The 11039-nt window shown below is 43.6% G+C and overlaps 1 protein-coding gene across 1 annotated transcript in view; it reads left to right on the top strand.

Annotated features, from left to right (window-relative positions):
• Nucleotides 1-2216: 2216 nt before the first annotated feature.
• Nucleotides 2217-11039, top strand: part of HHIP (hedgehog interacting protein) — a gene marked incomplete at both ends in the record, with an annotated part of 70679 nt that continues 61856 nt past the window's right edge. The window contains 2 exons of the mRNA XM_084285933.1: nucleotides 2217-2483; nucleotides 8942-9137. Of these exons, the coding sequence (XP_084142059.1) occupies nucleotides 2217-2483; nucleotides 8942-9137 (463 nt within the window). The remainder of the gene's footprint in view (nucleotides 2484-8941; nucleotides 9138-11039) is intronic.

Genomic DNA, 11039 nt, shown 5'->3' with positions numbered 1-11039 from the left:
AACCTTCTTCAAGTCTTGCTTATACACCTTTATATCCCTCTGTCACTACAGAGCTTCAAGTTTTGAGCACTTCATGTTATACCAGGTCAATAGACCTTCCACAGAATTTCTGTGTAAAACTTCTGTGTGGAATCTGACCTTCACAAACTGACAGCTCTTTCCTAGCTCGGTAACTTCCCATTTCGGGAAATCATTCTCTATTTAATTACTACACCTCAAACTCACCTCATCTGAGAACCAGTACAGGTATACATAGAAACGGATATTTACGCAGGCAGCACTTGAAGGAAGAAGAAATGTTATTTACTAATAGCTGCGTTACTTTGATCATATAGATTTATATTCCTCACTTCCTTTTTCCTCCAGAGAGATGGGACCTGTGAGAATCGGGCAGCAACTGCTCAACAGACACTTTCACTGAACATTTGTTTTTTCAAGAGGGTATCTGCCCCACAGTCACTTCTTTCCACTCAGTTCCACTTTCCCATTCCAGTAAGGGAGAAGCAATGCAAAATCCGTTTCAAAAGTCTGACCACCTGCCTACCCGGGGAAAGAGGCAGTCGGACCTTCAGCTGCATACTTCTGCCACTACAGTTCTGCCAGCATAATCCTCCGTGGGGAGACTGCTTGGGAATAAAAATGACTTCTGATATCGCTGCTCTGCTTTTCACCAGAATCACTTTCCTTTCAGAACAACCTATGCAATAACCCAGTAAATGTGGCATGGCTGTTGTGGTGTAGTCACATTGCTACAGTTCTGCCAGCCAGGCCGCTCACGGGACACGATCCCCCAGTGCCAAGCAGGGCTTTTTTCGAAAACAACAAGGCAGGACAGCTGAATCACCACCAGTGCTGGCGATGCTCTAAGGGTGCCACGCTGACTTCACCCACCAACACGAGTGCTGGGGCCACGCTGTCCCAGAGCCCCTCCAGCACGTACCCACGATCGCTGCACTCGGTGTGGCTCAGGCCCTAGTCGGGAACGTTTTTTTTTGGCCAAACGAGTCAGCAGCAAGTCAAGTGGCGGTCATGAGTTCCGGAGCCACCAGCCTCCAAGAAACGTACTTAAAGTGCGAGGGGACAGATCTTTGTGGATCTTTATGTCTACACAACGCTTTACCTGAGGTACTCCTTGTCCATGCCACATTAGCTCACAGCGGGCTGCTTAGGAGTTCAAGACTACACCTGGAGAGATTCAGCTAAGCGTGAGGCGCACAGTAACGGCCCCTGGCGCCCCGAGCAGCGCCGCTGCCCGTGAGGAGCTGCCCGCAGCCCTTGCCCTTCCCCAGGAGCCGTGAGGAGTTTCTCCTCAGCGCCAGCCCCGCCGCCGCCCGCTCCCCCCGAGGTGGCTGCACCTGCCCCGGGCGGGGCCGCCCCCCCGGGCTCTCCCCGTGCCCCGCTGCCCGCCGGGGGGGCGCCCCTCGGGGCTCGGCGGCCGAGACCCACCTCGGGCGGCCGTTCCGGGCCGGCGGTTGCCGGGCGGCCGTTGCCGCTGCCGGGCGTGGCGCCGCCGCCTGCCCCCCGGGCCGGCCGCGCCCCCGCGCCGCTCGCTCCCTGCCCGGCTGCGCGGCGCGGCGCGGCGCGGCCGGTGGCGGCGGGTGACGTGCAGGGCGCGCGGTGGCAGCACCTCCCCGCGCGCGGCTTAAAAAGAAGAAGAAAAGAGGGAGCGAAACATGAGAGCCCCGCTGAGCCGCGGCCGGCAGCGGACGGGGCATCGCCCGGCACGGCCACCGCCGCCCCGCCGCGGGGACACCCTTCCTATGGGACGCCGACTGAGGGGCTGCCGCCGCCCGCTGCCCGGCCCGCCCCGAGCCCCGGCGCCTCGGCGCGGCAGCGGCCGCTGCTGCTGAACCTGTGCCGCCCGCGCGGCTCCTCCCGCCCGCCGCCGAGCATCCCGTCCTCCCGGCGCGGCGCGGCGCGGAGCGGCTCGGCTCGGGGGTCCGCGCCCCCCTCCTTGGGTTGTTTGGTTTGGGTTTTTTGTGTTTTTATTATTATTTTTTTAATTTTTTTTTTTTTGCCCTCCTCGGAGCGCGGCCGCAGGCTTCCCCCTCGCGCGGGAGGGAGGGAGGTGTTTTCCCGGCCCGAAGTGCAAAGCAAAGTCAGTGGGATTCCCCTCCTTCCCCCCTCGCCCCCCCACCCCCACCCCACCCCCCTTTTTTTTTTTTTTTCTTTTTTTTTTTTTTTTTTTTTGGGTGCATCCACGCGCTCCCTCAGGCATGATGCTCAAGATGCTGCCGTTCAAGCTGCTGCTGGTGGCCGTGGTGCTGTGCTTCTTCGAGGGGGATGCCAAGTTCGGGGAGAGCGGCGCCCGCAGGAGAAGGTGCCTCAACGGGACCCCGCCGCGCCGGCTGAAGAAGCGCGACCGGCGGCTGCTGGCCCCGGAGGCGCCGGGCGGCGGGGAGGCGATGTGCCGCGGCCTCTACCCGCGCCTCTCCTGCTGCCCCCGCGCTGACACGCCGGGGCTGCTGCACGCCGACACCAAGGTAGGCGCCACCTGAGGACTCGCGGCTGCTTCGGCGGGCCGGGGGGTGCCGAGTGTGGCTTGCCCCGGCGCTAACCTGACGGGGCGGGCGGCCCCGGGGGCTGCCCGCGGGTGCGCAGGGCAGCGGCGGGGCTGGGAAGTGGCTTGGCGGCGCTTTGCGGTTTATTTTGCTGGGGGTTCCAAAATAAAAAGGGGAGAAAGGAACAGCGGTGCCCGCTCCCCCGCGCGTGTACTCGGGCAGGTCTGGGGTGGGAGCGCGGCGCGGGGACGAGCCGGGGGTGCCCGGGGGTGCCGGCGCCAGGTGCTGCCGGCCGCCCCTCCTTCCCCCGCTACCTGGCGGCCTCCCGGAGCCGCCGTCATGCGGAGGGAGGGAGGGAGAGGCCGGGCGGGAGGCACCTCCTCTGCCCGCCCGGCCGCTCCGCGCAGCGCCCGGCGCCGTGCCCCCGTCCTCCCGCGGCCGGGCAGCGGCATTAGGAAGCGCTGCACGTGAAATCAACAATCAGGTGTCTTTTTTTTTTTTTTTTTTTTCTTTCCTCTCTTTTTTCCCTCCCTTTTCCATCCCGGTTTAAGGTTTAATTAAGAATTCCTCGGTTACAACTCTGTAGTTGTCAAGGTCTGCGAGACTCTTGGAAAACTTGCGTTTCAGGCTTGCTGGCCCAGGCATAATAAAAAAAATGCCCAGCCTGAATCGAATTTTTATGCTCGGTTCACGGTAGATTTCACTCCATTCTCATGTAAACAGCTTCTACGAATCAACATATGTGTCTGGGTGGTATCTCTCACTTTGTTTTGTAACAAAAAGCCATATTGCATCATTTAATTTGCTCAAGTCATGCAAATAGGAAAAAATCAATAGGACAAAAAGGGGTCGACTTATCCTCCTCCCCACTAAACTGCTGCCCACACACAGAGTCCTGTTGCTTATGGCAAAAGAATAACAACAACACCATTGTGTTTGTTAGTTGGTTCACTAATGGGTGAAACTGGAGAACATCATTCTCCTTCAGTCCCCAGCTCTGTCCAAATGTTCATGCCTTTTGAGGGAGCATTTGTCCTACCCCCTCTATTCCCAGATGAGTGAGAACTGTCTTACTGCAGGTTTTCAGCTGCAGATCTCTCTTTATTCATACCATATGCAGCAGCAGTTTGAGATTCAAGGCAGATATATTTCTTCGTGTTGTCTAGAGACAGTGTCATTAAGCTCCTGTGTGATAATTGAATTAAACTATAAACTAACCACACGCAGATAACCTGAAAGATCTAGCAGAGGAAAAGAAAAAGAGAAAAAAAAAAAAAAGGAAGAAAAAAAAAAAAAGAAGAAGAAGAAGAAGAAGTAGAAGAAGAAAAGAACAAGGGCTGGAAAATATGTCCTTAATTCACCCTGTTTGTAATGGCTCAGTGGCATATAGGCTTCTGAGATTATTCAATGCTTGGAGACCCTTGTAGTAAGTGGCTCAATGCAGTAAACTGGAAGCTGCATTTCAGTAACTTCTCAATCTCCAGGCAGTTGAATGGTTTGCTCTCTTCTTAGTATCACTTGAAAATATCTCTTAATTCACTTTGGATTTCTTTGGGCTAACAGTACTCAAAACCTCACATAAATGTCAGGTGTTAACTGTATATGCCACGCTAGTTATTTCTGAGCTGTCAAAACTCTTTTTTTAAACATTGGTTGGACTTTTTAAGGAATATAATTTTACAGGAATTTAAAAGCAGATGATTTTTCACTATAGATTAACGTTTATGAAACTCTCACATCTGCTTTATCATGTCAATATCTGTTTGGGAAAAATGTCAAAATATGTCATTTATACTTTGCAGAATGAGGTGGTCTTCCATAAGAGACATGGCAAACTATTACAGAATACACATGGATGGACCTTTTCAAAAAGCACATTTATAAAACTCTAGTCTACTACAGTTCAAACAATAGCTTATTTAAATGCAGTACTCCATCATATATCTATCCATAGGATGGAGTGGCTATGACAGTAACAGAAATGTGAACGCTAGCTTCTTTAAAGACAAAGAGTCGAGCATGCTCAGTAGACGTCTTCATTTTCATAAGAGCTTGTTGGTTAAGATGCTAGGTCTTTGAGAATTTTTGACCAAATTACTGATCTGTGTTTATAATGAAAATGCTACTGTTGCCCGTGGTTTTGGGAGCAGAAATGGAGCTACCATAATAAGCAGATACCACACTGCACTGCCTCAAGTAAGATTTTTACATACTCTTGTTGACATTTAACTCTCTGTCTTCTAGTTCACTGCACTATCCCCTTGATTAGGAAGGACTAATACAGCCCGGTCAGATATTGTAATATCAGTTTTTCTAAAAGTCTGCTTACAGCCCGACAGGCAAAGAAGTCCTCCCTACCTTGGATGGCTTCACAGCCAAGGCTGTCAAGGAATGGGTGAAAAGTAATTGTTTTCAAGTGTGCCCTTTTACAATCATTTGTTTGCTCTGGCTCTTTCACGAACAAAGGCTATTGTTGAACACATCCAACTAAACAAATAACTCATCTTGGGGTCCCTTTAACAGCTGCCTTAGTACAATGATCTATTTACATATTACCCTAAAATTGAAACCGAACTCTTTAATGACATAATCCAGTTCTATAATACAGAAGAAGCATATGTTCAACCCAACAGCTGAACAATCTCGTAAGCATATAATTTTTAGACATAAATGCGTGTATATCTAATACAGCTTAGTGCAATGACTTATTTCACTGTGGGTTGATTATTTTTTTTTTTTTCTGTTAACATCAAAATTATACTGCCTTTCTCAGACTAGATATGACAGGGTACACAAAACAGATGACTATATTCAATGTAAAGAATTTCTGTTTACTGTATCTTCCTCTGTTTCTTCTTCTTTGCACTATTCTTTTTGTTGATGATAAACCAATTTTGTATGCTATACTTTCCTGCACATTCCAGGATTTATCTTACCTTGAGTCTACCAGTTTTACATTCATGTGGCTAGAGATTAAAGGATGATCTTACAGATGTTGTAAATTAGTCAGCAGCAGGCATAATCATTATTAGGCATGTTGCAATAAATGTTTGGAAGTTTTACATATTTTCCAGAGCACAGTTAGTTTAAACCACTGTAGTTTGATGGTTTCACACACGACTTTAAAAATTGAAGCAGGAAATTAGTTTACATTTCTTCAAAAGACCAAAGCCATTGTCAACTGTAAGGTCATTCTCAAAGTAGAGATCCAGCAGAAAAAGCTTCATTCAATAAGTATTTCAGCTTTCACTTAAAAACGATTTAATATATTCCAGGATAAATACGTTATCGATTTGTTGTCCTATCTCTGAGCCAGTACAGTTATACATCAGACCTCACACAGAGCAAATGTTACCACCCGATTTTGCTTGAGCATTCTAAAAGTTAAATAACATACTTGATTTTCAGATAATTGATTGACTCTGATTCCTTAATCTTCCGATTAGCTATTATATGACCAAGATTCATTCCAGAAATGACATGAGGGGGTGAATTCCTGTGGTTAATTCCTGGATAGCAGCTGCTCAGGGGGATTAGGATCCTTTTGTCTTAACTTTGAGGACTGAAATGTTGGCAAGCATTTCTTCTCCTGTATCACCAGGCAACGTCAATTACGTTTTCCACAAGAAACAGTAAATTAGCTTTGCTATCCTGTATTCTTTTTTTTTTTCTGTTCACAATTCTTTCTTTCTGGAGTCTTCCAGCAGAAATAACAGAAGTAGTAGAATTTTATATCAGCATCACTGCGGAGTTAATTCAATAAACACACCAAATATTTACCTAATAATACCTAATGTTTACTTGTACTTCTAAACATACCATCATACTGCTACCGCAAAAAAACCTACTGCCTGAGATCAACCCACTGATGAAAAAAATGAGACTCTTGCAAAGCAGGTGATACTACTGAATATAGGCAAGTATTTGTAAGAGTCTGTAGTCAGGTGTGCTTTCCTTTGGTGGAAACACCAAAATTGGTCATTTCATCCTTACTAAGGAAACCTCCCAGCTTCTTAGTGACATAAAGTTCTTTAAAAATAGCATTTATGGATAGTGCTTTCAATCATCTCCTATTGGCTCCAGACTTTGTCCTATTTGGCAATGATTGACTGAATTGTATAAGCTACTTCCCATCAGAACAATAGGTACCTAGTCAGGATGCCATCCTCCCCCTTAAGAAGGTCCAGCTCATGCAGCATATTGCCTCAGCAGTGTGGAGTTCTGCAAGACTTCTGTGAAGTCTGTTCTCTACTACCAGAGAATATTATGTTCAAACTTATAGTTATTATTTATTTTGGTCATACCTTATTGTAGTTATCATTATATTTTTAGTTCTTGTCCTTGAGGCATTTTTCCCAAATCTGACATATCTAGAACAACACCTGAAACTCAAGAACTAAGACCATGTTCCACTAATAGTTCTGCAGCTGTGGCCCAAATAAGATATCTAGCAAAAAGAATGTTGGTTTGTTTTTTTTTAAGGAGAGAAGGAGCTGGGCCTGTGGAAAGAATTCCCTGGTGAATTCAGGGTAAAGGCAAACTTTTCACTGTGCATGCAACATGCAATTAATTCATTAGTCTTCAAGCTTAAGACAAATGATAAGCCCTTGCCAAAAAACATGTGAAACAGTGTGAGTCCCAAGAAGACCTGAAGGGAGATGATAAACCGTACATATTAGTCACATTACTTAATTGCAGATGCTATGATGATGAGGATGAACTAAGAACAGATAGTGTAAAGAACAGAGCATGTATTGCATTTAATGATCCCAGCAAATCTGGAGGAATTGTATTTGAAGCCAATGGTAGCTCTTCTACATTAAGGTTAGAGGCCAAATGGTGTTCTTCTAATCAGGGTTCTAACTTAGCCATGAAACTTTACTACACGTTTCAGATGGCCTGTTGACAATACATGGTTAAGACTGAATTTTCCTGGAAAGAGCTTACCTTTTAAATTAATGTTCCTTTAATTAGGATTTTTTTAACTATACAGGCCATATGTTGTATTCTACTTCGAATACATAGCTGTTTAAAACAACAGGGAGGGCATTTCTCTTAAATGTTTTGTGCTCATATAATTACGATCTGTAAATAAAATGAGTTCAGCACCGTTATCAAAGTGCTGCATCCCAGAAGACCGACAACCTATGAGACAGCATACTACAACATACCAAGTGTCTTCATGTATTAAATAACAATTTTTATCCAAAATAATTTAGGTGATTCCTATCAATGTTATGTTGCAAGGGAATGACACATTGTAAAGTCATGCTACAAATCAACTCAGAGATATGAACTACTGCAAAACTGTTTTGATATTTTCAAATGCAAAATTTACAAATATTTACAAATTTTACAGAATACAAATACTTACAGCATTAATATTTCTTAAAATAAGCGTCTTACAGTCTTTGTTTATAACTGTGCTAAACAAACTGTAAAAAGAACCTGAGCTTTGTTTTTGTATTGGATCAGATTCAGTCCCTCTCAACTGAGAACACATTTCCCATTATCCACCATTGGGATGAATGATCAAAAAACAATCCATGTGGTTAACAATAGATTAACAAAGTGCACTGCATTCAAAGACTAATAAAGACAACTATGCTGTTTTCTATTATTTTTCACGATTTGATGACATTGCGCTCCTTAGGCTCCTGTGTTTACTTAAACACATCATCAATCGTGGTTTAGTGCTTCTTCAAGTACTATGCGTAATATATGCTCTTTTTTCAGGACAAACTTACACTTTCAATATTGAGACAAATTAAGATGCTATGGACAAATTCTGTTTTTTCATTTATGAAATGTTTGAAAACATACAGCTTTTCCCACCACCAAGTATTTTGCACTACAGACTGTAAAAAAGGAAAGCAGCATTTCAAACAAGTCAAGGCACCTGCAGAACTCTAATGCAATCAGTTCAGTAGCTGGACTGTGGCATAGTTCAAGATACACCTATTCAACAAATACCAAGATACGGTTTCCTTGATGTGTTTTGGTTGTAGAATTGCAGCTTTTAGTCTCTAAATATTTGCATAGGTCACCCTACAAGTTATGTTTTTAAGTATTTCTCATTAGTGGGCAGATGGCCTGCTGCTGCAGCTCCTCATACAAATCATTGCTGTAGCTCAGAGATTGCCTATGCGATAAGAGATTGCAGGCTTGAGTCCATAAAATAATTTGGCTACTATTGTTCTTCTCTGGGAAAGAGAAGCTAACACTTGACATCTCACTGTTCTAATGGCATATTGCACATTTCATAGTAATATTTTTTGTGCTTGATTCTTCCGGAATGGTGACGAGAAACATGATGCATTTATACTAACTGTACTGGTTCTGTTAGCCTTATTTATTACATTGGATCATGAAATCTTTTTTTTTGTGTAAGATGGGGAAACAGGTCATGTGTTTATTTGTCTCTGGTTTGTGGCTTGCAGATACTTTCTGTTACGAACAACACAGAATGTGCGAAGCTACTGGAGGAAATCAAATGTGCACACTGCTCACCTCATGCCCAGAATCTATTCCACTCACCTGAGAAAGGGGAAACATCTGAAAGAGAGCTAACTCTTCCCTACCTGTGCAAAGACTATTGTAAAGAATTCTATTATACTTGCAGAGGTCACATACCAGGTAAAACCTATAACAAAATACGGAACTAAAGGATGTGTGCTTTGAAATGTTGATATTGCCTGAGCAGTCATAGATCCAGGTCTTTAGCTAAGTAAAATCACCATTGATATCAAGGAGATTTTGCCTAAACAAAAACAGAATAGCTCAGGGCGTCCAGGGTGATTTTTACATGGGGAGATAAACATTTTGAGCACTTTCTTGCCACCTTCCTATTAAACTCTCCATGAAAAACTCCCCATAAAACTCAGGATTACTTTTTGTCAAAGGCACCTGAAAATATCTGAAAATATTACCTCTACTGCTATGCTACTGTGGTCATTCAAATCATGCAAACAATTATCTGGCCATCCAAAAGGCTGTTCTAAAGGACATACAGCTTTAAGATGCAAGAAAGAAAGGATGCTGGCTGTCCTCTGTAGATCCTACAAGCTGATGAGTAAAGTGTTTTTTCTGGGTTTGTTACCCTAGAAACTGGTGTATTTTTCCACAGAGTTTAAAGCCCATTGAAATCAAAGGGAGCTATTTGATAGACTTCTGTGATCTTTGAATCGGTTCCAACATGCTGTTAACAACCAAATTCTTAACTAACCTAACACTTCCTCACTGCAGTCAGTAGAGTTAGCTGGACATAACCAAAACCAGAATTTGACCAGTGTTGTCTAGGGCAGTCACCAAATGTGTGCTATCACTTGTAACTAAATCAACAAAATAACCACAGAAGATGGTTCTTTTAGAAATACTGTTGTAATACACTATTATATTAAATAACATCTTTGGTATTCACAATAGTAAATTATTTATATGTTTAAGGCTGTCATTTTTAAACTATGCTTTTTTCCTTTTCCAAACACTACTTATAAATAATGTCACACAGGAGAAAATAATTAAACTGCTAAGATTTTTTTACTAGCAACACAGACTCGAAAGCAGAGTTAATAAGGATGTGAAAAATGAATTTGTGAATAGTCATTTTTGACATATGAACGGAGCTTTGTAATATAACATAAACATATTTGAGTAAAGGGGATAGTTTAAGTGGATGAGATTTGGAGGAGGGTTTTTTAATTGCGTGTGTACAGCGTGTACTTGTTTTCTCTGAAATCCCGAGAGTGCAGGGATTTTTTGCAGCCTTCTTTTATTGGCTTGAGAAAACATTTTGAATTGACTTACTTTTTCCCTTTACTGTGGTTTAACATGTATCTCAACCCATTCAAATATGAAAATATTATTATTGTCTTTATAAACTAAGGGATGTTTCTAAGGCTTTCTTAAACCAGCTGTTTCTTGCTCTTTATCACATTCTCCAAAGCAAAGCAGAATAGGTCACAGTTGCCAAGACTGCCTGCTGAACAGCGATAATAGATTAGATATTCTAAATGTTTGGCCCATATAAGAAGTCAGCACAAAGACTTTTTTTTTGACACGAGTTTGTAACTAATGCAAATGATTAGCATATTCAGCAGAGCAAGTCCCTCATAGTTGTTTTGTGAAACTCTCTGTTTCTGAGGAAACAATTTTTTTAATTGGAAAAAGTGGAAGGGTGAAAAGGGAGAAAGAACGAGGAGAAGTAGAGAGAGGAAGAGAAAGAGAAAGGGCTGAGCAGCACAGGAGCTATAGCCACAGGAACCTCACTCCTCAGATCAACATATGTGGTGACGAATGACAAATTTATTTTTCTACAAAGTTTGTGTATATGTAAAACTGCTGAAGTGCATCAAGATGTCAAGTGCTTTTTGTGACCACCCAGGTTGCCTTGAAAGATAACCAGATGAAAGCATAACTTTAGCACTGGACAGAGCACTGTGCTTTGCAGAAAAAGAGCTTACATACTTTAGCATCAGTTAAAATAGGATTTTTCCTACATCAATCAGATGCTAATAATCTTTCTATATAGTGGTTTTG

This window comes from Netta rufina (genome assembly GCF_964035555.1).
Source record: "Netta rufina genome assembly, chromosome: 4".
Taxonomy (NCBI): Eukaryota; Metazoa; Chordata; class Aves; order Anseriformes; family Anatidae; genus Netta; species Netta rufina.
Note: the sequence above shows the minus strand (reverse complement) of the source record. Positions and strands in the feature narration are given on the sequence as shown.